Source organism: Pelophylax lessonae (assembly GCF_965119305.1).
Source record: "Pelophylax lessonae genome assembly, chromosome: 1".
Classification (NCBI taxonomy): domain Eukaryota; kingdom Metazoa; phylum Chordata; class Amphibia; order Anura; family Ranidae; genus Pelophylax; species Pelophylax lessonae.
Window position 1 is genome coordinate 777,795,653 of NC_138768.1, and position 24,181 is coordinate 777,819,833.

General features: G+C 45.0%; 1 protein-coding gene across 3 annotated transcripts in view; it reads right to left on the bottom strand.

Annotated features, from left to right (window-relative positions):
- LOC309557266 (cytosolic beta-glucosidase-like) overlaps nt 1–24,181 on the bottom strand; it is a 243,694-nt gene that overhangs the window by 26,593 nt on the left and 192,920 nt on the right. For all 3 annotated transcript variants that reach the window (XM_082259927.1, XM_082259928.1, XM_082259929.1), the window contains exon 5: nt 21,534–21,657. In XM_082259927.1, the coding sequence (XP_082116053.1) occupies nt 21,534–21,657 (124 nt within the window). The remainder of the gene's footprint in view (nt 1–21,533; nt 21,658–24,181) is intronic.

The window sequence follows — 24,181 nt, forward strand, 5'->3', positions numbered from 1 at the left end:
AAGCAAAGAAGGGGAATGTCTATTGTTCCACTGGTACTCAGGAATGGGGTGCCTGCTAAACATTTCACCAACCAGTAGTGTATAGTATACTAAATGTTCTGCACTCCCAATCCAGTCTGTGTGGTTAAAATGTGTGAGATGGCCTCAACCTTGCACCTCTCCTCAAGCCACACCCTCTGACATGTTTCGCCTCACCAACCAGGGCTTAGTCTCAGACTGGATTGGGAAGCATCAATTTATCTAAGTTGGGCCAGAGGTTGATACAAAATTCAAGATTCCACTGAAACATCCTGTAGTATCAATGGTTCAGGCTGGTGTTGGTGCACTACTGTGTGTAGAACATTCTTTATAAACATTAGGTCCCGTAAAGGGAACCTGTGGGGGATTCTCACCTCCTATTGTGGTACTCAACCCAAAGAACAGGTACCTTCAGGAGCCTGCTTGCACTTTTAGATCATGTGCACTGCACCCTGACATCCCTAACAGATGCACACAATGAACAGCAACTGTTTTCTGCTAGAAGAAAAATGGAGGAAGCCGCAAAGCTTTTGTAAGACGTTTATTGTTTCTATTCAAAGCTAATACAAGTTCCCCCAAACCACAGTTCTCTAACATGTTTCACTCAGCTCTAGCCAGCCTTCCCACCAAACACAATTTCCTATTGGCCCCCCAATTGTAGTGGGCAGCGTCACTGACAAATAGGAAGACATGAAGAGTAGGAGGCGTTGGTGTCACGGAACCATGAACCAGACGTACAACAACAGATAAGTGAAAATAAGAAGGCTTTATTGAAAATCAAGCTGTAAAGCAAAAGTCCAAACGGATGGCAAAACCGAAGCAGAGTCTTTGCGAAGCCAGAGGTCAGGAGCCAGGAAGGTAGTCAGACGAAGCCGGGATCAGGAACCAGCAGGGCAGTCAGACGAAGCCAGGATCAGGAACCAGCAGGGTAGTCAGACGAAGCCAGGATCAGGAACCAGCAGGGTAATCAGACGAAGCCAGGATCAGGAACCATAAGCAGCAGCAGTCTTAGAAGCATGTGAACACAGGAGGACCAAGCAAGGAACTGAAGCCACAGACCTCCTATATATATGAGCTAGGCATCCAGCTCCTCCCAGTGGGAAGGAGGAGCCGCAGAGTGGGAGGCTACAAGAAACCCAGAAACCAAGATGGCCGCCAGCACATGTCAAACGAAGGAAAACAGCAAGAAGGTAAGACCATGACAGTACCTCCCCCTCAAGGGCCCCTCCTCCGCGGAGTAAAGAACGGTTTCTGAGGGAAGCGTGCGTGGAAGGCACGGAGCAAGGCAGGAGCATGGACATCTGCGGAAGGAACCCAGGAACGCTCCTCTGGACCATAACCACGCCAATGAACCAAAAACTGCACCCGGCCGCGGACCAGGCGTGAGTCCAGGATATTGCTCACCTCATACTCCTCACGATTGCCCACTTGGACCGGACGAGGCCGAGGAACCGAGGAAGTGAAACGATTACACACCAGTGGCTTCAACAGGGAGACATGAAACACGTTGGAGATCCGCATGCCAGGAGGAAGCGCAAGGGCATAGGCTACCGGGTTTACCCTGCGAAGCACCCGGAAGGGACCAACAAAGTGAAGCGCCAGCTTGGGAGTGGGCACTCGAAGGTTGAGGTTGCGGGTGGACAACCATACACGGTCTCCGGCCTGGTAGGAAGGAGCAGGCGCTCGTCTGCGATCAGCCTGGAGTTTCTGGCGCTGCGCAGAGACCTCAAGGGACTTCTGGATCTGTACCCAAGAAGCACGTAGGACGGAAAGGTGATCCTCCACAGCCGGAATATCCTGGGGAGAGAATACCTCCGGTAACACGGCAGGTTGGAACCCATAATTGGCCATGAAGGGAGACGTCCCAGAGGAAGAGTTCACCGCCGTGTTCCTGGCAAACTCAGCCCAAGGCAGGAGGTCAACCCAATTGTCTTGGTGATCGGAGACATAGCAACGAAGGAATTGCTCCAAGGCCTGATTGGATCGTTCTGCGGCCCCATTGGACTGAGGGTGGTAGGCAGAGGAGAAGGAGAGATGAATCCCCAACTGGGAGCAAAAGGCGCGCCAGAACCTGGACACAAACTGACTCCCCCGATCCGACACAATCTCCTTGGGCAAACCGTGCAACCGGAAAACCTCCCTGGCAAAAATCGAGGCCAACTCCTGTGCAGAGGGTAACTTCTTGAGAGGAACACAGTGGCACATTTTGGAAAACCGATCCACAATCATGAGAATGACCGTATGGCCTCGGGATGCAGGGAGGTCCACAATGAAATCCATCCCCAGGTGTGACCATGGGCGCTCCCCGGTGGCTATGGGTTGCAGAAGGCCCAACGGAAGATGCCGAGGGGACTTACTCTGGGCACAAACGGAGCATGCCGCTACATATGCGGCGATGTCGGAACGTAGGGAAGGCCACCAGAACAGACGTGAAACAGCCCAGGACAGCTGATTCTTTCCAGGATGCCCCGCGGTCTTGGAGTTATGGTAGGTTCGCAACAACCGAGTGCGCAACTCCTCAGGCACAAAACATCTGCCGTTGGGTCTCCCAGAGGGAGCACCAGATTGAGCCGCCAAAATCTGCTCACCCAGGGGAGAGGTCAGGCTGGTGCGAATGGCGGCCAGGATCTGATTCGGAGGTATGACCGAAGTCGGAATCGACTCCTCCCTGGACAGGTCGGAATACTGCCGTGATAAGGCATCCGCCCTGATGTTCTTGGAACCGGGTAGGTAAGAGACCACGTAATTAAAACGTGACAAGAACAGAGCCCATCTGGCCTGACGTGGTGTCAATCTCTTGGCCTCAGAAAGGTAGGTCAGATTCTTGTGGTCCGTCAGGATGAGGACCGGAACCACCGAACCCTCGAGCAAGTGCCTCCATTCTTTAAGGGCCTGCACGATGGCCAATAACTCCCTGTCACCAATCTGATAGTTGCACTCCGCGGAAGACAGTTTCCGGGAGTAAAACCCACAAGGAAGCAGAGGACCCTCTGGTGTTCTACGCTGAGACAGAAGGGCGCCTACTCCCGTCTCAGACGCGTCCACCTCGAGGACAAAGGGCAACCCAGGGTTGGGATGCGACAGAATCGGAGCCGACACAAAGGCGGACTTTAGAGCCTCAAAAGCTCGGATGGCCTCGAGCGGCCAGACCTGGGAATTACTGCCCTTACTGGTCAGATCCGTGAGAGGCTTGGCTAGCATGGAAAAGTCCCTGATGAACTTCCGATAATAATTGGCAAAGCCCAAAAAGCGCTGCAGGGAGCGAAGACCACTGGGCTGGGGCCACTGTAAGACAGCCGAAACCTTCTCAGGATCCATGGAGAACCCCTCAGCGGAAATGATGTAACCTAAGAAGGTTACCTGGGATCGGTGAAATTCGCATTTCTCAAGCTTACCGAACAGCTTGTTCTCTCGTAACCGTTGCAACACTCGTCTGACATCCAGAATGTGGGTCTCCATGGATTCAGAATATACCAAGATGTCATCCAAATAGACCACCACACACTGCTGCAACAGGTCACGGAAAACATCGTTGATGAATTCCTGAAAGACTGCGGGCGCATTGCACAACCCAAAGGGCATAACCAAGGATTCATAATGACCGGTCCTGGTGTTAAACGCGGTCTTCCACTCATCGCCCGCCTTGATCCTTACGAGGTTATATGCCGCCCTCAGGTCGAGTTTGGTAAAGACCGTGGCCCCTTTAAGGCGATCGAACAGCTCGGAAATCAAGGGTATCGGGTAAGCGTTCTTGATCATGATGCGATTGAGACCCCTGTAATCGATGCAAGGCCTCAACTCACCGCCCTTCTTTTTCACAAAGAAAAATCCAGCCCCTGCCGGGGACGAGGATTTGCGAATGTGTCCGCGTGAAAGCGCCTCCTTCACGTACTCCTCCATGGCCTCATTCTCCGCTACCGACAGTGGATAGACCTTGCCACGAGGAGGAACGGCACCAGGTTGTAACTCGATGGCACAATCGTATGGGCGGTGCGGAGGGAGGGCAACCGCGCGCACCTTATCGAATACATCCCGGTACTCCTCGTATTCAGGAGGCAACAGAGAGTCCGAGGAAGTACACAGCAACTTGACAGGCCCATGGATGCAACTAGCCCCACACTGTGGTGACCACAAGAGGATCTCGGCCGATCTCCAATCGAAAGTCGGATTATGCTTCTGGAGCCAGGGGTACCCCAAGACCACCGAGTAGTGTGGAGACGAAATAACCTGGAAGCAGACCGACTCTCTGTGAACGGCACCAATGGCTATCCCAACTGGAAGGGTCTCATGAGTCACGTGTGGCGGCAGAAGGGGTCTGCCGTCTATCGCCTCAAGAGCCAGTGGAGAACCTCGGGCCTGCAGAGGAATGGAATTGGCGGCAGCGAACACACTATCAATGAACAAACCACCAGCACCAGAGTCCACCAACGCCTGGGTCGTCACTGAGCCCCCGACCCAGGAGAGGACAACAGTGATCAGTGGTTTGTCAACACGGGAAACCAGGGACGAGGAGACTCCACCCAAGATCTGCCCCCGACAGGATCTCAGGTGCGAGCGTTTCCCGGACGGTTTGGACATGCCAACCGAAAATGCCCACCGAGACCACAGTACATGCATCGGCCCTCGCGTCTCCGGAGTACCCTCTCCCCCTCGGACAGGCGAGCAAAGCCCAGCTGCATGGGTTCATCCCCAGCCAAGTCATCCCCAGGAGGTGTGGGAGGAGAGGGAGGCATGGGTGGGACAGCAAAGGTAGGCGCCAATCTGTTAGGAGGCCTCCGCAGACTCTCCTTAAAGGAAGGTCTCTCCCTGAGTCTGGTGTCAATCAAAATCAGGAAAGAAATAAGAGACTCGAGCTCCACTGGTAGGTCCTTAGCTGCAACCTCATCCTTCAAGGCATCCGAGAGACCATGAGAGAAAGCAACGACCAGAGCCTCATTATTCCAGCCCACCTCTGCTGCCAGGGTACGAAACTCAATGGCGTATTCAGCTACGGATCGTGAACCCTGTCTGATGGACATAAGGAGCTTCGCAGCAGAGGCAGCACGAGCCGGCACATCGAATACCCTCCGAAGAGAAGCAACAAAACCGGAAAACTCGGCAACCACTGGATTGTTGTTCTCCCATAAAGGGCTGGCCCAGGCCAAGGCCTTGTCCGAGAGCAGCGAAATTAAGAAGCCCACCTTTGATCTCTCAGTAGGAAAGGCATGTGGCAGCAACTCGAAATAAATGCCCACCTGGTTGAGGAAACCTCGGCACTGAGTTGGCTCTCCCCCAAAGCGCTGTGGAAGGGGGGCAGAACCGGTCATACCCCGAAACACCGCAGGCGCAACAACAGGTGTCGGGGTAGACTCTGGCGCAACAACCGGAGCGGCAGTAGGAGCAGGCCCAGGAGCGACAACCGACCCATCGGCAACGGGAGCGAAATGAGCCGTGCGTTCAAGCAGGATTTGCAACGCCACGGCGAACTGACCCAACAGGTGATCCTGCTGATCAAGTCTGGCAACCAGCGTGGGTAGCGAGGATGGCCCTGTACCGTCAGAATTCATGGCTTGGTCCTAATGTCACGGAACCATGAACCAGACGTACAACAACAGATAAGTGAAAATAAGAAGGCTTTATTGAAAATCAAGCTGTAAAGCAAAAGTCCAAACGGATGGCAAAACCGAAGCAGAGTCTTTGCGAAGCCAGAGGTCAGGAGCCAGGAAGGTAGTCAGACGAAGCCGGGATCAGGAACCAGCAGGGCAGTCAGACGAAGCTAGGATCAGGAACCAGCAGGGTAGTCAGACGAAGCCAGGATCAGGAACCAGCAGGGTAATCAGACGAAGCCAGGATAAGGAACCAGAAGCAGCAGCAGTCTTAGAAGCATGTGAACACAGGAGGACCAAGCAAGGAACTGAAGCCACAGACCTCCTATATATATGAGCTAGGCATCCAGCTCCTCCCAGTGGGAAGGAGGAGCCGCAGAGTGGGAGGCTACAAGAAACCCAGAAACCAAGATGGCCGCCAGCACATGTCAAACGAAGGAAAACAGCAAGAAGGTAAGACCATGACAGTTGGACTAAATAATGACTGTAACTCAATGGTCACTATTTGCATTTTTGGGGCTCCTGGGGAATAGTGAAGGTGAACTGAGAAAGCTATTGACACTGGTTGAGCATATTATAGCTGTGTACGATCACTGGCCATGTACAGCCTTCTATGGATATTTGGACCAGTTCAGACCATGAATCACACAGAAACGCGCTGTGTCACATTCGATCCGAGTGCAGTGTAATTTCAGCCTATTCATTTATAAAAAAAAGTACTAAATGAACTACTTTAAAAAAAATGCACCGCAGCCAGATCACATGGTACTCGGATCACATGGTACTCAGATCGCATGGCATTCAGATCGCATGGCACTCAGATCGCATGGCACTCAGATCGCATGGTATCATGCGTTTCAATGCAGACAAATGCACTGCATTTGTGACTTGTGTATCAACAAAATCCAGCACAGTATTTCAACAGTATCATTTTTTTTTTCTATCTCCATCGAGTTGCAACAAGGATTTGTAAATGTTTGAACTGACATACACTAGAAATTCGGGTCTTCCTGCCACTTCAGTATATTAGCTAAATCAACTGCTGGAAGTCATTCAAATATTCCAAATGTTCAGTTTATTACATCGAGCAGCAGCGCTTCTTGTGACTCAGCACATCTACCCAGCTTCACACGTCTCATTTTAACAATCCCGGTTTGGGCGAAAAGATGTGTAATTCTGCAGCAACATCAGCAGCAGCTCGGACTTTACAGCCCATGCATCTCTCAGCTTTAAAGGATTCTGTGAGAGAGGGGCTTTAGCTTAGTACAAAGCTGGCTTTGTTGCATGAAGAGCTTTTATCCCCGCATTTATTACCGTCATTTTTATACATTGGGTATGTTAATGAACGGAAAGTTCTGGAAAAGCTTTTTATTTAAGTGAAGACATTTTTCATATCAACTTAATCTCTGTTTCCTGTAACAACTTTTGAACAGGTGTACATGCTTAGCATCTTGAAGTTGGGTGAGTTTTTTTGGAATCTCAGAGACTTTTAACTTTGCATTTTAAGTAGACAGTGAGAGATACAGCAGGATACTGCCCCCTGCAGTTCATATGTATACTGCAGCTAAACTTGGAACTGCATTTCTATTTCACCTATTTGCTGATCACTGGATGACATTGTGTAGACATGATATGAAATCAATGAATCGAGAGAAGATTGCTAAGGGTTAACTTTACTGCAGGATGTGTGTGTGTTTTAGTTATTAGAGTTTGATTCCACACTGTTTACACATATTTTCACACCTGTCAATCACTGAGTTAACACCGTGGTATCATAACTGCAGGCAATGAGACACTTTAGCAGTGGTGTCACTAGGGTTGGTGTCAACTGGTGTGGTAAAATATGGTGTCACCCCTCCCCCCATGTATTCCTAGCACAAATCCCCCTCAAAATCCCCCCTCCTAGCAATAATCCCTCAATACCATTTCCTAGCATTAATCCCTCCAATCCCCTCTCCTAGCACAAATCCCCCCTCCTAGCACAAATCCCTTCTCCTTGCACAAATCTCCCCAATCCCCTCTCCTAGCACAAATCCCCCCTCCTCGCACAAATCTCCCCAATTTCCCCTCCTCACACAAATCCCCCTAATCCCCTATACTGCCCCCCTCCTCCTAGCACAAATCCCTCCAATCTTCTCTCCAAGCAAAAACCCCCCTCCTCGTAAAAATCTCCCCAACCCCCTCTGCTAACAAAAATACCCCCATCTAGTACAAATCCCTTCAATCTCCTCTCCTAGCATAAATCCCCCCTTTTAGCACAAGTCCCTTCTCCTCGCACAAATCCCCCCAATCCCCTCTCTTAGCACAAATCCCCCCTCCTCCACAAATCTCCCCAATTTCCCCTCCTCGCACAAATCCCCCCAATCCCCAGTCCTGCCCCCCCCTTCCTAGCACAAATCTCCCCAATCCCCTCTCCCAGGACAAATCCCCTCCTCGTAAAAATCTCCCCAACCCCATCTTCTAGAAAAAATACCCCCTCCTAGTACAAATCCCCCCAATCCCCTCTTATAGCCCAAATCCCTCCTCCTGCACAAACTTCTCATCTTAGCACCAATGATTGTTACCCCCCCTTTCATTGTGTGAAGTTTCCCTGGCCTGTGACGTCCCCCCACCCCCAACTTACAGGTAGGAAACCAGGTAAAGGTGTGGGTTGTGCTGTGCTCTCTCATTGCTGTCACTGGAGCGCTCTTCCATACAGCAGATGACACAGGATTGACCTGTAAGCAGTTTGATTACCCCACCCCCTATCTCCTCCAATGATCGCTCATCTCTCGGCAGCAGGGAATGAAGCAAACACTGTAAGATGTAGGTGCGATCTTGTGTCATATGCTTTATGGAGGATCGCTCAGGAAGGGGAGAACACAGCCCACACTCCCAGCTCTCTGAACTCTGTCCTCTCCTTTGCAGGCTTCACTGCTCCAGGCTGCTCTACCCTTGTACCGGCCGTGAGTGCGGGGATAGGGTGAAGGCACTCAGTGGCCAGGCGCAGCATCCATGAAAAGACCGGCTTCGGGGAGGTACAACTAAAATCAGCACCTCCTCTAGATCCGGCCATGGTGTCACCCCTCTGGTTGGTGTCACCCGGGTGTGGTCTGCACCCTCCGCACCCCCATAGTGACAACACTTCACTTTACCATGATGACAAGAAGAAACAATTCTGTAAAAACATACCTGATATCCATAAGAAGTGGAAAAAAAATACAAAAAGGACAGCAGTTAGTTCATTTAGGAATTATTTACATGCAGTCTGTTCAGTTAGAGTTTGACTCTGTCACAACTCTCTTCACATAAATGAGTGGAATGATTTTTAAATGGTGCCATTCACACTATTTACCTTTGTTTTGTTATGTTAAGAGAGTTCTCCTGCTTCCAGGATTTGATTAGACACTTTTAAAGACTTGGCTAAAAGCAGGAACATCTAAATATCTTTCCACATAACATCACCGGCGTTTTAAAAAGTTAAACGCGGGAGTTCCAGTGTGAATGAAGTCTTAGAACCTTTATCTGCATTGAACAGATGTGACGTTATATTTGTCTCTTGGAGAAACAGTAACATGAAAGAGGCATTGACAAGGGTCTAGAGGTATCTCAACTCCACAAATTAACCAAGACACTTGACAAGTTTCCTCCAGTACCCGTGTATGATTGGGCACTGCCACCGTATAGGAGCATGGGTTCCCACAATCTTGCACCCCCTCTAACAACTTGCTGGTAATGAAGGGTTCAGTCTGTGGACCCTTGATGGAACATAATACCATCTAGCAAGTAGCTGAAAGTGGTTGTAAAGGTATAAGGTTTTTTTTTTTTTTTTTTATCTTAATGCAAAGAATGTGTAGCAGCCCCCCTAATACTTACCTGGGCCCATCTCTATCCAGCGATGTTCTACGAGAGATTCGGCTGCCAGGGACTCTGCCTCCTGATTGGCTGAGACACAGCAGCGGCCGCCATTGGCTCCCACTGCTGTTAATTAAAGTCAGTGAGCCAATGAGGAGAGAGAGGGGGCGGGCCGAGTCACAGCTCTGTGTCTAAATGGACACAGAGAGCTGCAGCTCGGCTCGGGTGCCCCATAGCAAGCTGCTTGTTGTGGGGGGAATTTAGCAGAAGGAGGGGCCAGATGCGCCGAAGGGGGACCCAAGAAGAGGAGGATCTGGGCTGCTCTGTGCAAAAACATTAAACAGAGCAGGTAAGTATAACACATTTGTTATTTTTATACAAAATGTTTAGTATCACTTTAAGGTTCATCTCCTTCACCTTCGAGTCTACTAAAGGTCCAGAAATTTAGGGACCTAGATTCAATACCAATACCAATGATCCATAGATGCTGGAGATGCAATGCAGGGGACTAACTCTTGACTCCATAAGCTATTGCAATGGGTTAAGATCTTTCTTTGACCAGAGAGGTTTTGGTAAAGGCATTAAGAAGTGCTGACGTTGTCTGTATTTCCACGTGTCCAGGTTGAAGAGGCCCCAATTATGACTTTAACTCTTGTAAGGAGCAGATAGTATTTCCCTTTAAAACATATTATAATCTCAGGCTGCTTGATTTAGTCAAATTATTAAAGGCCTTAGCCTTCTTTCCAGAAGGAGAACAAACAGTCAAAGGGGCAGTATCTTCCAAATTGTTTTCAGATCCAAATTGCATGTTATAATAATACCCCACTCAGATTCTTCTCCATCTCCAAGCATATCCAACTTTTGTATGGAGCATTTTCTGTCCAGTCTACCAATCAAGCCAGTACTGATGTTTGTAATACAATCTAAAATCTGGGCATGCAACAGCTCCTGCACATTTAAATTTAATAAGCACTTTATATGAAATATGAGGCTCTGACACTTTCAAAGGTCACCAGAGACTGTAGAGTTTAAAGTATGTGGTTAGTATACCCGATTGTTGACTGCACAACCTAGTTATACAGTAGCAGAGTGGCTCTCCTGCCCTGGATACATAGTACGTGATCCGGCACTTCCGGGTAGGGGGCCACGTGCGGCTGCGGCTGTGCTGTGATTTGACACCGCAAAAGCCGATCAGCCGATGCCAGCCAATAGATGTCCACCAGCACCCGCTGATCATGGCGCAGAGACATAGAAAGGAACTCTTCCTATGCACACAAGGCAGAGCTCTGTTCTGACAGGAAGAAAATTATGGATTTGAGTCCCTGCAAAGCAGAGAATAAAATCCAATCGCTTCCCTTACTAAAAGCAGCACAAATAGTACATGCAAACACTGGTTATGCACATATTTAACCCTTTGATCGCCCTAGATGTTTAACCCCTTCCCAGCCAGTGTCATTAGAAGAGGGACAGTACATATTTTTAGCACTGATCACTGTATTAGTGTCACTGGTTCCCACAAAGAGTAAGTTAGTGTCAGACTGTCCACCGCAATATCGCAGTGTCGCTATAAGTCGCTGTTTGCCGCCATTGCTAGTATACAAAAAATTCAAGTATATATCCCATAGTTTGTAGATGCTACCGGTACAGTTCACAAAGCTTCCAGGATGCCTCCATCTCTAAGCAGCATTTCGAAAAACGTTTACATTATCTGCTATGTTTTTAAGTGGAACTCTTCTTGTATTTTAATAAAATAAATAAAGTACTACACTATGGAGTCTTTCTGTTTTACATATTCTGAGTGATGGTCATTGCAAGACTACAGGAAGCATCATCCGCATTCTTACCAGCCCAAGCTCGCTAGACCCCTTATGCAGTATTGCTAAGGGGTCCACATTGTCTGGTAAGTGGATTCATATTGCATGAAAGTCCCGGAATGGCACGGATTCCCTGAATTAGGAGCACTTTTCACTGACTTTCGCTGGATACATGCTTGTTTTGTTTTTTATACTATTTAATTTTTTCTCTTGTTTTCAGAATTTAATATTACCATTTTTTTCCCATATTAGTTGTATGGGAATATGGCCTGATTTTGTTAGGTGATAAGAATTATTAGCAGTATTTCACGGGGTTATCACTTATTGTTTTTTTTTTTAAATTTTTCACCCACTATTGAGATATGTGTTTAATAGTACACGTATATATATCACACACAGTATGGTGTGTCTCTAGGATATATGTGCGTAATTAGCACATTTATATACATATATATCATACGCATTTGTTTATTTCACAGTTTTTGCGCTGTGGTATTGGTTTTATTTGTAGATGCTATAACTTTTGCATAAACCAATCAATATACGATTATTGTGATTTTTCTACCATAAATATGTAGCAGAATACCTTCCCGGCCTAAACTTATTTGAAAATTATGCAAAGAGGATTCCCCTAGGGGTGGGACTTTGCAGGTACAAATACAAAAAAATGAAAAAATTATTAATATACAAAGAATTTTCTTTGTAAATTCTTTAAAATTCTTTGTATATTAATAATTTTTTCATTTTTTTGTATTTGTGCCTGCAAAGTCCCACCCCTAGGGGAATCCTCTTTGCATTATTACGATTTTTGGGATAAGGCACACCCAGTAGAGGCCTATAGCAGGAACACACAAAATATTTGGAAATTAGATTTTTTAATTTTTTGGGGTATGTTTTATAGCAGAAAGTAAAAAATGTTGTTTTGTTTTTTTTTTTCTGTTTTGTTCTGGTTTTTAAATTGTCTATTTTTTTTTTTGTTTATAGAGCAATAAATAGAAGACTCCAGTGGTGATCAAATATCACCAAAAGAAAGCTCTATTTGTGGGAAAAAAATACTGAAATTTCATTTACATACAGCATTGCATGACCACGCAATTGTCAATTAAAGTAACGCAGTGCTATATGGCAAAAAGTGTCCTGGTCATAAAGGGGGGTAAATCTTCCAGAGGTCAAGTGGATACTTAGGCCTCATGGATACTGATTTATTGTAAACAATGTTTCCCCTGACAGGAGAAAATCAGAATTAAAAACTCACCTAAGCTGCTATTTTTTAAACAAGTTTAGGTGGAATTAGCAGAGTTTAGCAGAGTTTGATGTTTGGGTGTTTATTTAATTGGCCAGGATTTTAATGTATTCTGGCCATTAAAATGAATAAACGTTAAAGTGCAAATTGCGCCACGCGTTTGGATGCGTTTGGTGTTTTTTATGTCCAAAAGCTTCTCTCCTAAATGCGATTCTTCTGTGTTCGGGAGAAGGAGCTTTGGATACCTCTAATGTCTGCTGCTTTTAAGCTCCTCTAAAAGCCTATGTTTGCATGGACACTCAGGCTTTTATTAAGGTGTGTTCAGGGGCTTAGGCAAAAAATGCCAAAAGCCCCAAAATGTCAGTTTAGGAGCAGCAGTGTGCATGAGGCTTATAGGAAGCGTTTCGAAAACATACAAAACTTTTGGAAGCATTATATCATCTTCATTGTATTTATTCTCCCTAACCAGGAAAATGTATGAGTTGGAGAATTATTCAGATCCCATTTAATCATATTAAGGGAATATAGTTACTTTAATAGAGATCACCAAGAGAGTTATTATATTCCCAAAATATTTTAAACCCTAATTTTTCCAACTGGAAACAGTGATTTAAGGGTCCAAAATTCTGAGGTGGATTCTGTAACATTTTACATTTAGGATTTATCCAGATTAATCTTCAGACTAGACATCTCACCATATCTTTTTTAATTCCCCAGAATAACTGGCAAAGTTCATCTTGCGCATTAAATAATTTAAAGTCTGTAAAAGAAGTCAATTTATGCTCCCTATCCGCCACTCTTATTCCCTGAATATCTAGGTTGAAGCGGATTTTCGCCCGGAGAGGTTTCAGAGACAGGTCCGCTTTGATCATGTAGTTCTCTAATAAAGACAGGGCCATATCCCTGTTCTTCTCACTATCACAGAGTAATTGAAGTCTGTTTCTTATGGTCCTTTATTCTGTTAAATCACTTTTTAACCTAAAAAAATTGACTTTTAGCTCCATTTGTCAGCCACCTGGGGAGGTGTCAGCTAGACTGCAGAATGAAGCTGTTAACATCTACAGGTTTTGGTATGACCTAGTAATGATTTTATCTACAGAAATGGTTAGGTCAAGGAAACTCATGGATAATGTACTGTACAATAGGTAGGTGTGAGTGGTAAATTAATTAAAGCAATAAACTGAAGTGATAGAGTCCCTCCTTCCCTTCGTTCTTATGGTATGAAGTTTGCTCTGTATTATGCTTCAATTACAGTAGGACTATCGTTATTATCACTACCCTTGGATCCAATTATTTTGAACTCTATACCTGGGACATCTATAGTATATTACCAGACTTAATGCTACTGCTAAATCATATTATTTTTTTCTTGGAGTTTCTTAGGATTTTTGTTCTTTGAATTTTTTCATTTCCATTTTTGTTTTTGACTAAATCCATTTCTCTTTTTTATCATACTAATTTGTGTTTTTTCATTTATGACTTTGTTGAAATATGTTTGGTTTCTATTTCCTGGTTAATAATTTCATGCGGTACTAGTTTCTTTTAATATGTGTTTTGATATATTTTCTCACAATGTGCATTTATTTAACATGTATATATTTATATTGTTGCAGGACTGTGCAGTGCCAGGGTGTAAAAAAAATTGTTGATCTAGGCTTCTCATCCAGGCAGCTTGAGGGGCTTCAGAGGAAACTTTTTCCTTTCCTCAGTGTTTAGCAAAATGAATGTTGGGACCTTGAGCCCGGAGACTTCAAAGTGATCTGGGAGGAATGAAATCTCCAATCTTGGGCAGGTGTGCGCTGACCATGGTTCTGGGACCCACCCGGCAGACAGAGGAGGTCTGTTACCAGGAGTTGGGAGGGCTCCACCTAGCAGAGAGGTAGAAGCCAGAGCGAAAACAGTCGGTAGGAGACAGATGAGGGTCTGAAGTGGAAGGCCAAATTAGCAGTGCTGCATGTGTAAGCCAAGAGGCTGAGTGTGTATTTCTTTGCAAGGGAGAAAAATGCTGAAAAACCCAGTAAGGGAAACACTTTGATTTTGATCTCTGGAACTATGTATCTTTCTGCTAGAAAAATTGGGCAAGAAAAGCCCTTAAAAAGTCCATAAAGCTCTATCGTTTGATGCTAGTTCTCACTATATATACAGTACTGTGCAAAGGTTTTAGACAGGTGTGAAGAAATGCTTAAAAAAATATTTTCACCAGTTCATGCGCTGACCACATACACACTCCAAAGCTGGCTGGTAGATAGTCTTTTTGAAAAAGATATACACTTTTGAAGAAATGCTGTAAAGTAAGAATGCTTTCAGAAATATATATTCATTTTAATTGGTTACTTTTATCAATGTACAAAATGCAAAGTGAGCGAACAGAAGAAAAATCTAAAAACAAATGAATGTTTGGTGTGATTACCCTTTGGCTTCAAACCAGAATCAATTCTTACTCTTGCACACTTTGGACCCTTGTCCAAGTGTACAGCTTGTATAACAGTGTAAATTTGATGTCTTCAAAATAACTTAACACCCAGCCAATAATGTCTAAACCACTGGCAACAAAAGTGAAATGTCCAAACTGGGCCAAATGAGACATTTTTCCTCCCCGGTGTCATGTGACTTGTTAGTGTTACAAAGTCTCAGGTGTGAATGGGGAGCAGGTGTGTTAAATTTGGTGTTATCCCTCTCACTCTCTTATACTGGTCACTGGAAGTTCAACATGGCACCTCATGGAAAATAACTCTCTGAGGATCTGAAAAAAGAATTTCTGCTCTACATAAAGATGGGCTAGGCTATAGGAAGATTGCCAAGACCCTGAAACTGAGATGCAGCATGGTGGCCAAGACCATACAGTGGTTTAACAGTACAGATTCCACTCAGAACAGGCCTCGCCATGGTCGACCAAAGAAGTTGAGTGCACATGCTCAGCGTCATACCCAGAGGTTGACTTTGGGTAATAGATGTACGAGTGTTGTCAGCATTGCTGCAGAGGTTGAAGGGGTGGGGGGTCAGCCTGTCAGTGCTCAGACCATAGGCCGCACACTGCATCAAATTGGTCTGCATGTCTGTTGTCCCAGAAGAAAGCCTCTTCTAAAGATGATGCATAAGAAAGCTCGCAAACAGTTTGCTGAAGACAAGCAGACTAAGGACATGGATTACTGGAACCATGATCTGTGGTCTGATGAGACCAAGATAAAATTATTTGGTTCAGATAGTATCAAGCATGTGTGGCAGCAACTAGGTGAGGAGCACAAAGACAAGTGTGTCTTGCCTACAGTCAAGCATGGTGGTGGGAATGTCATGGTCTTGCGCTGCATGAGTGCTGCCGCCACTGGAGAGCTTCAGTTCATTGAGGGAACCATGAATGCCTAAATGTACTGTGACATACTGAGGCAGAACATGATACCCTCCCTTCGGAGACTGGGCCGCAGGGCAGTATTCCAACATGGTAACAATCCCAAACACACCTCCAAGACGACCACTGCCTTGCTAAAGAAGCTGAGGGTAAAGGTGATGGAATGGCCAAGCATGCCTCCAGACCTAAATGCTATTGAGCATCTGTGGGGACCGTTGAATCACCACCCCCTGTTCTTGCCTGGGCATGACATTAGGGCATTTCAATGGTGGACGAGCAAAGGTCTATATCGAATTGGGCACTTTCTCACGCCCTCTGGCCCTCTCTCCCTCTCCCATTGCATTTCCAAGCTCAAGATGCCGGCCTCAGAACAATTCCGGTTTCTTCAAATTTCCCATTTCTTGCACTCAATGTGGTCAGACAAGCGTATCCCCCCAATTTTGACTCCATACGAACGGTGGTGTTCTGAATCTGCTGAATTGAGGGGGGGCATATCGATTATTTATTCTGCACTGATGGAATCCCCGGAAAAACCAGCTTATGCACTTATATGGAACGTGACTTGCAGGTGGAATACTCATCGCAGGAATGGTACTGCATTTTCCACAGAGCCTTTAAGGGCATAATCAATACATCCCTCATCGAAGCGAACGTTAAAATACTAACCCGGTGGTATCTAGTCCCAACCCGTCTGGCACTCATGTTCCCCAACGCCTCCCCACTATGTTTCAGAGGGTGTGAACATCAGGGCTCTTTCCTTCATACATGGTGGTCATGTCCCAAAATTCGTTCCTTCTGGAACAAATTTTTCCATTTACTCCGACTAGTCACAAGCCTCCAAATTCCGCAGACCCCTCAAGTGGCCTTCCTGCACGATTTTCCTCACGAATACTCCAAACATCTGTCCACCCTACTGTTCTTCATGCTCCTAGGCGCTAAGCTCACTCTGGCCAGAGCCTGGAAAAAATCCTCAGTCTCCCTCAATTCTGCCAAACAGAAGATTTCCTGGATAATGTCCCAGGAAAAGATTGTAGCCTTTTTACAGGACCGAGTGGACAAATTCGAAGCTACCTGGGACCCCTGGGTGCGCTACCTACAAGTTGAGCTGTAATCCTCCCGGGCCTGCAGTTTGGGATGAATCCCTCGGTGACTCTCTGTTTCCCTCTCCCCTACTATCTTCTTTCTACTGATCCTTCTCTCCCCTTCTTCTGCCCTCTTGTTTTACCTCAACATCCTTTTGCAAGTTAAAGCGCCGATATTCCTCCGTGTGGAGCCGGCACCCCACTAGTATGTCTTTTGGTATGGGTACAGGGCCCTCTTCTCCTGCGGGAGCCCTTTCATATTTGGACGGGCAACCTGGTCCCCAAATGTGTCGCAACCCACATGGGTGCTTGGGGTCAGGGTCTCGCCAGGTTCTTTGGCTCCCGGGAGGACATAGTGGTGTACCACCCTTCTTGAGGTAATCTTGGTATTGTGACACATTACTGAGCCGCACAACTGTCTCATGCTCTTCAATGCCATGTACGTTCTATTACTTGATTCTTGAAGTTGTTTCACCTAGCTTGTGTTATGATAACGTTCAATTACCATTTCTTTTGTTGTCAATAATGACTGTTTGTATTTTCATTTTTATCTCCAATAAAATATTTGAAAGAGCATCTGTGGGGCATCCTCAAACTGAAGGTGGAGGAGCGCAAGATCTCTAACATCCACCAGCTCCCTGATGTCCTCATTGAGGAGTGGAAGAGGACTCCAGTGGCAACCTGTGAAGCTCTGGTGAACTCCATGCCCAAGAGGGTTAAGGCAGTGTTGGAAAATAATGGTGGCCAAACAAAATATTGACACTTTGGGCCCAATTTGGACATTTTCACTTAGGGGTGTACTCACTTTTGTTGCCAGCTGTGTGTGGCTGTGTGTTGAGTTATTTTGAGGGGACAGCAAATTTACACTATTATACAAGCTGTACACTCACTACTTTACATTGTAGCAAAGTGTAATTTCTTAAGTGTTGTCACATGAAAAGATATAATAAAATATTTACAAAAATGTGAGGGGTGTACTCACTTTTGTGATATACTCTATGTGTATCTCTTAAAGGTACAGTGTCTACCTATTTTCAAATTTCATTTTTACACACTGCTGCAGAGTGAACCCTGCGTATATACATTTTTATTTATAGGGTACTTTTCACTTTATTGAAACTCAGCATAACATCTGACCCTTAATTTTAAAGCGGAGTTCCGGGCACAAAAATCATTTTTCAACAAACATACCCCCGGGACAGTCAGGGCTAGTACATTCCACAATGGCTAGCCTCTGATCTGTCCCGGTTCGCTCTTACCTTTTAGAAGAAATACTCACTTATAAAATTTCTTCCACAGCGTTTCCATCTCTCTTGTGGGCAGCTGAAGCTGGCGCGGTCCTCTTCGGCGTCTTCTTCCGCGTCTTCTTCTCCCAGAATGCGCCTGCACCGGCCCCTCTCGTCACTTCCGGTGCGGAAGTGACGAGCGGGGCCGGTGCCGTCACATTGATTCCTGGGAGCGATGACGTTCAGCTCCCAGGAATCAGTGCAAGCCCGGAAGTGAAGGCGGAGCCGCGGCACAGTGGGAGGAAGTGAAGACTAGGTGAGTATATTCGATCTTCAATTACAAGGTGAGTAAATAAAAAAAAAAAACTAACTATCCAATTCCTTTTCAGGTGAAGGGGAACAAGCGGACGGGCACAAAAAAAAAAATATCGATTTTGTGCCCGGAACTCCGCTTTAAGATGTCACAGTGAATTTAAAGTCTTGTTTTTGTTTCAATAAAAATAACAAACATGTTATACTTACCTGCTCTGCGCAGTTGGTTTTGCACTGAGCAGCCCATAACCTCCTTTTCTCGGTCCCTCTTCAGTTCTCCTGGCCCCTCCCTTCCTTGCTATGGGGGCACTCGAGCCGAGGCACAGCTCTGGGTATCCACTCAGACATGGAGCTGCTGTTCGGCCCTGCCCTCTCTCTTGCTTCTGATTGGATAGCTGACTTTGATTGACAGAAGCGGGAGCCGATGGCACCACTGCTGTGTCTTAGCCAATGAGGAGGGGAGTCCCGGATGACTGAGACAGTCCTGGACATCACTGGATGGAGAGGGAGCTCAGGTAAGCATCAGGGGAGCTGAAGGGGGCTGCTGCACACAGAAGGTTTTTTATCCTAATGTATAGAATGTATTAAAGTGGAGTTCCACTGGCTTTTGTGTTTATTAAAAGTCAGCAGCTACATAAAGTGTAGCTGCAGACTTTTAATAAACACATATTCACCTCTGTGAATATAAAGTAAAAATATGATAAATGTATAAACTGGCGTGGTAAAAAGTGTTCTAGTGATAAAAAGTGTTGGTGTTGGTTAATAAAAGGTGATCCAATACTTCATTTATATCTCATATATATATATCAATATAAGTAAACTATTCCAGTTATCTTCTATACAATAAAGTGCTGAGTGTTTATACTTTCCTCCCTGAGGAAGTCACGTGATGTGACGTAACGCGTAGGAGGAGCCGCCAGACTACCGGAAGTGACGTTAGAGATCGGAGCGATAACGCTCCCCACGCTGTATTGAGATTTTACCCGCATTCAAATGATCTACAAATTGTAAGTGCAACTACGTTTTTAATAAAATATCTTGTTTGACATACTGCACCATGATTGCCCTATGTTTTTACTGAGCCCGAGGCCACGATATGGAATTAAGGACGGAAAGTGTATGCACCCCCAAATACTAAACAGGACAGGACAGGAAACACTTGGAAGTGGAGCAAGATACCGGAATAAGTAAAGCCTATATGATATTCGGAGGCTAAGCTTGTATACAGGCGCAATATACACCTTATTGAGGTGAGAAGATAGAGCACCTAGATGTGACACCTGGTGGAGGCAACAAGTCACAACACCCATACTTTGCATGAGAGCACCTTGTTTTATTTAATGATATCGAAGGGAATGACACCTGATTTTGGATCTCTATATATATGGACACTATAAACACAGCACTTTATTTATTTATTTATTTTTGATCTAAGCAAATGAGCACACAGCACTTTGTATCTCTTTTTGAAGTATCTTTATTTTTATCTTGTCTACGGTTTATTTATTTGATACCTTTTAGGAAAGTATAAACACTCAGCACTTTATTGTATAGAAGATAACTGGAATAGTTTACTTATATTGATATATATATATGAGATATAAATGAAGTATTGGATCACCTTTTATTAACCAACACCAACACTTTTTATCACTAGAACACTTTTTACCACGCCAGTTTATACATTTATCATATTTTTACTTTATATTCACTTCTGAAGCGCATCACCCACCCAAACTGTATACATTGTATTAACTGGTTCCTGGTACCAGTACTGTGGTGCAGCAGTAAGAAGGGAAAAATACATATCCTCAGATAGCGCAGGAACCACCCATACATATAACATATTCACCTCTCCCACGGTCCAGCGATGGGGCTGGGGGGGGGGGCTCGATTCTCTCCGTCTCCTCCCCACGGCCCTGGCATCTTTAGTGTGGGCACACGGCTGTGGCAGCTTGCTGCTTCACAACCCGGGTGTGCACTGCACATGCGCGAGTCGCACTGCACGTCGTGACTGGCCAGGCAATCTTCTGGGACCGGTGACGTGTCCCAGAAGATTGTAGGGAGGGAGGGGGAGAGGAGAGCTTCCGACCAAGCCGCCTAGGTGGCCCGAGCAGAAGTGGGAGGGGGTACCTGTCAAAACTAGGTACCCGCTCCCCCTCCCCCAAAAAAAGGGGTCGGGACCACATAAAGCGGAAGTTCCACTTTTGAGTGGAACTCCGCTTTGGGATTAAAAACCTTCCGACTTTAAAACCCCTTTAGCCCCAGAACCTAATCCTTAAAAGGACAACTATATTTTTAGTAAAGTTGTCTTTTAAAAAGGAACTCCATTATTTATCCACCATTCTGCCTGAAGAGGCCAGTACTGGACAAAGTTGGAGACAGTTGTGAATATTGTTTCATAGGGAGAGCCATAGAAAAATAAATTAGGTAGAGTTCTACTTTTTTCCCAACTGCACTCAGTGAAGCTTAGGTTGCAAAATATCATCTTTGCTCTAGTGGAACCTTCCAGCCACATCCAGCTCCTATTGCGCACAGACTCTTGTCCAATTTATTCCTATGGCTAAGTCAGCAGGCTGGGGCTATCATGGGTATGGACCAGGACAGGCACAAATAGGTCAAGCTATATGTGGTCAGGACTTTGCACTGCAAAGGTTGTACATTGTGGAGCAGGGCCACACAGTGGAGATCTTAGGAGTGGGGATAAAGGAAAGTATTTCACTTCCTGGAAGATAGGGGATGTTTTTAAAGAGCAACTACACAAAATAAAATGAGTTTTAACCTTACCTAACCCCAAAATCACTGGGCTTAAAACTAAATGTAACGGTTACTGAGCTACGGACAATAAAATATTTATATATTCTTATCAAGCATTAAAAGAGATTTTGAACAAGCCACCTCACCCCCTTCCCGAACTCTATATCTGCAGGCACTGTGGATCAACATATCCAACAAATTCACAGCAAACACACTGAAATGATCCAACTCATTCTTCTCAGCAGCTTAGCTCATCCTGATCTTACTGTGAAAACAGACATTGTGTAATAAAGTAATACTAAAGAAGCCATATTACCTTTTAGAACTTCCATCAGTGTTTCCTGATAATATCCCCATCTATGGGCATCCTGGAGAGCAGGAGGATCTGTCTGAGCAAATCCATTTTCAGTGATGAAAATTTCCGGATTTCCAAAAGAGTGCTAGGAAGAGAGACATTATATTGAGTAACTAGATGATAACATTTTGTAACAGACATAGGTCATTCATTAACAAAACTAAAATGTTTTAGTGTAGACAGAATGAAAAGCACAGAATTAAAAGAGTAAGACGTTGAATGTATGCGTTTTGTGCCAAAACATGTGGGTGGTGTACATTGTACCCATTTGGGGACCCAGACAGAATGCTCACTAGTGCTCCCAGAGGCGAGCCTAAGGCTGCCATTTACTGTAACACAAGTGATTATAAAGACATGATTAAATCTGTGGCACAATTCTTTAACTCATTACACTCTGTACACTATGGTTAACAGTTCCTCGATACACTTCATAACTCTTCTCTCTGTAATGGGCCGCATTTCTGAGCCGGTACCATTGAGCTTGCACTGGACTCTACCAGCCCAGTAAACTGTCACCTCATCCCAGTGACATTGATCAATATATTACACTTGGATCCTAGGAAGCTCAACTTCGTACATAACTCATGCTTATTCTTCCCCAGAGGCTTCACTCCATCTTCCATGATTTCTAGGCTGGGTCCCTAATATACCCTGTGCCGCAAATCAGACCTAGTATTGGGGTTCCAGTCACTGGAGAAGGACCCTAAGCACACCAGCTACTTCACTACCAAGGCCCTCCATCCCCTTTGCAATGTCACCACCGCTTCCTGATAAGCTGGCTGCTTATGCACTCAAGACGGGTACTGTAGTCATTGGCAAAGACAATATAGCCTCCTCCGAATAGCTTCACTGCATATTAGACATATGTACTGCATCTTCTATATCTTGTCTTGTCCCCAAGTGCACCCTGTTCCGAGTTAGGCTATACAGAATTCTTTACTGCAGCTATTTAAGTAAAACAAAAGAACAGTCCAACATAGATGTTTTCAAAACACATTCCTGTACAAGATCTTATACTGTAAGTGCCCTTTAGTGCCCATTAGGTATTTTCCTGGTACTCCTGCCCCATGAGGTTGTTATAGGTGAGAAAGTCTTTTTGAGTCATTAAGCAATGTCCAAATACATCCATATTCCTGGAACCCCGGCTGGGTTGCCACAAGGGGTAGTTGAGCATTACATTGTAAGATACATTTCAAATTACCTCGTTGTTCTTTGATTTGAGTAACTCAGAATTGTACCTCCGGCCATCTTACTAACTCTGATGTCCTCGAGAGGTGTTCCTTTCCTTTTTATGTGTGTGCCCCAGTAGAGGGAGGTACCTTTCCGAAAAGCCTGAGAAAACCAGCTAGCAGTGTTAACACTTACCTCTCAGAGAGTACCACCTCAGCTAGGCAATACAACCCAACAAAACATAAAACAACTTGCATCCACCTGCTTACAAACATTTTCTGTACAGTTTAGTCCTGAGACTAAAACAGCAGGGCCTTTATTTTTTACCAAAAGAAGATTCTAGCTTACAAGTAATTGTCAGCTTCTAGGTCTAAACACCAAGTTATGAAAGAAAACCTATGTATGTATGGATAGTCCGCTCCTGGGATGACAACAGTAAGGTAATTTGTAAAAATAGGCCTATATTTATTATCTACAAATTGAGTTGTTTAGTACATTGTGTTGAGAAATATTATAGAATTAACTGTCAGCCCCTGGCACATCCAATGAAAAAAAAAGATGACCTATTCTATCTAAGAAAAAGGAGTGAGTATGAGTTTGTGCTTGTATCAACAGCAGAAGGACAACTCTCCTAAAACCTTTCCCCATCTCACCGATGACCTTAGCTTCACAATTATATGTATAGCAGTGATGGTATATATGAAATATTTTATTTTAACTTATGCATTCTGAAATAACTGTTGTCCTATGAGGGCAATCATATTGGATCTGATAGACCTAAAGTGTAAATAAACTGCATCTGAGCACCACGAACCCCAAATGCTAATTAATTAATTTTTATTATTCAACGCAAACTAACAAATCCATTCATGTCTCCATGTTTTATTTTGCTGAGGAATCACTTTGAAAAATACCACCTAGTATTTCTGATCATCTTGAATAAAAAAATGGGGGGGGGGCAGATGATTTATGTAGCATTTACTTCCTAGAATTCATCTGCTCTTAGATCAGGCATGCAGGCAGATGGACGTGCTTAGCTAAGAAAATCCCTCCTCCCCTCTTGAAGACTCTTCGTTTACCTATTCTTGGAAACCAGAGAGTAACTGAAGAAATGTAAAAAAAAGTTTAAAGGAGGAGTAGGGGCCAAAGCTGCTCATTGCCTGTTTGCCAGGCCCAAACTTACTATTCCTTGTACAATTTTGATAATAAGTGGATCGTGCTACTTATGCACCTAGTATGCCTACTGCTCTGGTTACCTTGCCATCACAAGGCTTCTGCCACCTGCAACACCCAACGCTGAATAATATCTTAGTATACCTGGTACAATCTTTTAGCTTACACCATTCATTACCCTTACACTGATTCTAGCCATATTCCTACTGCTGCTGTTGGAGCATGCCAAAATTGCCAACCCAAACATTCATGGTAATACATTTTTC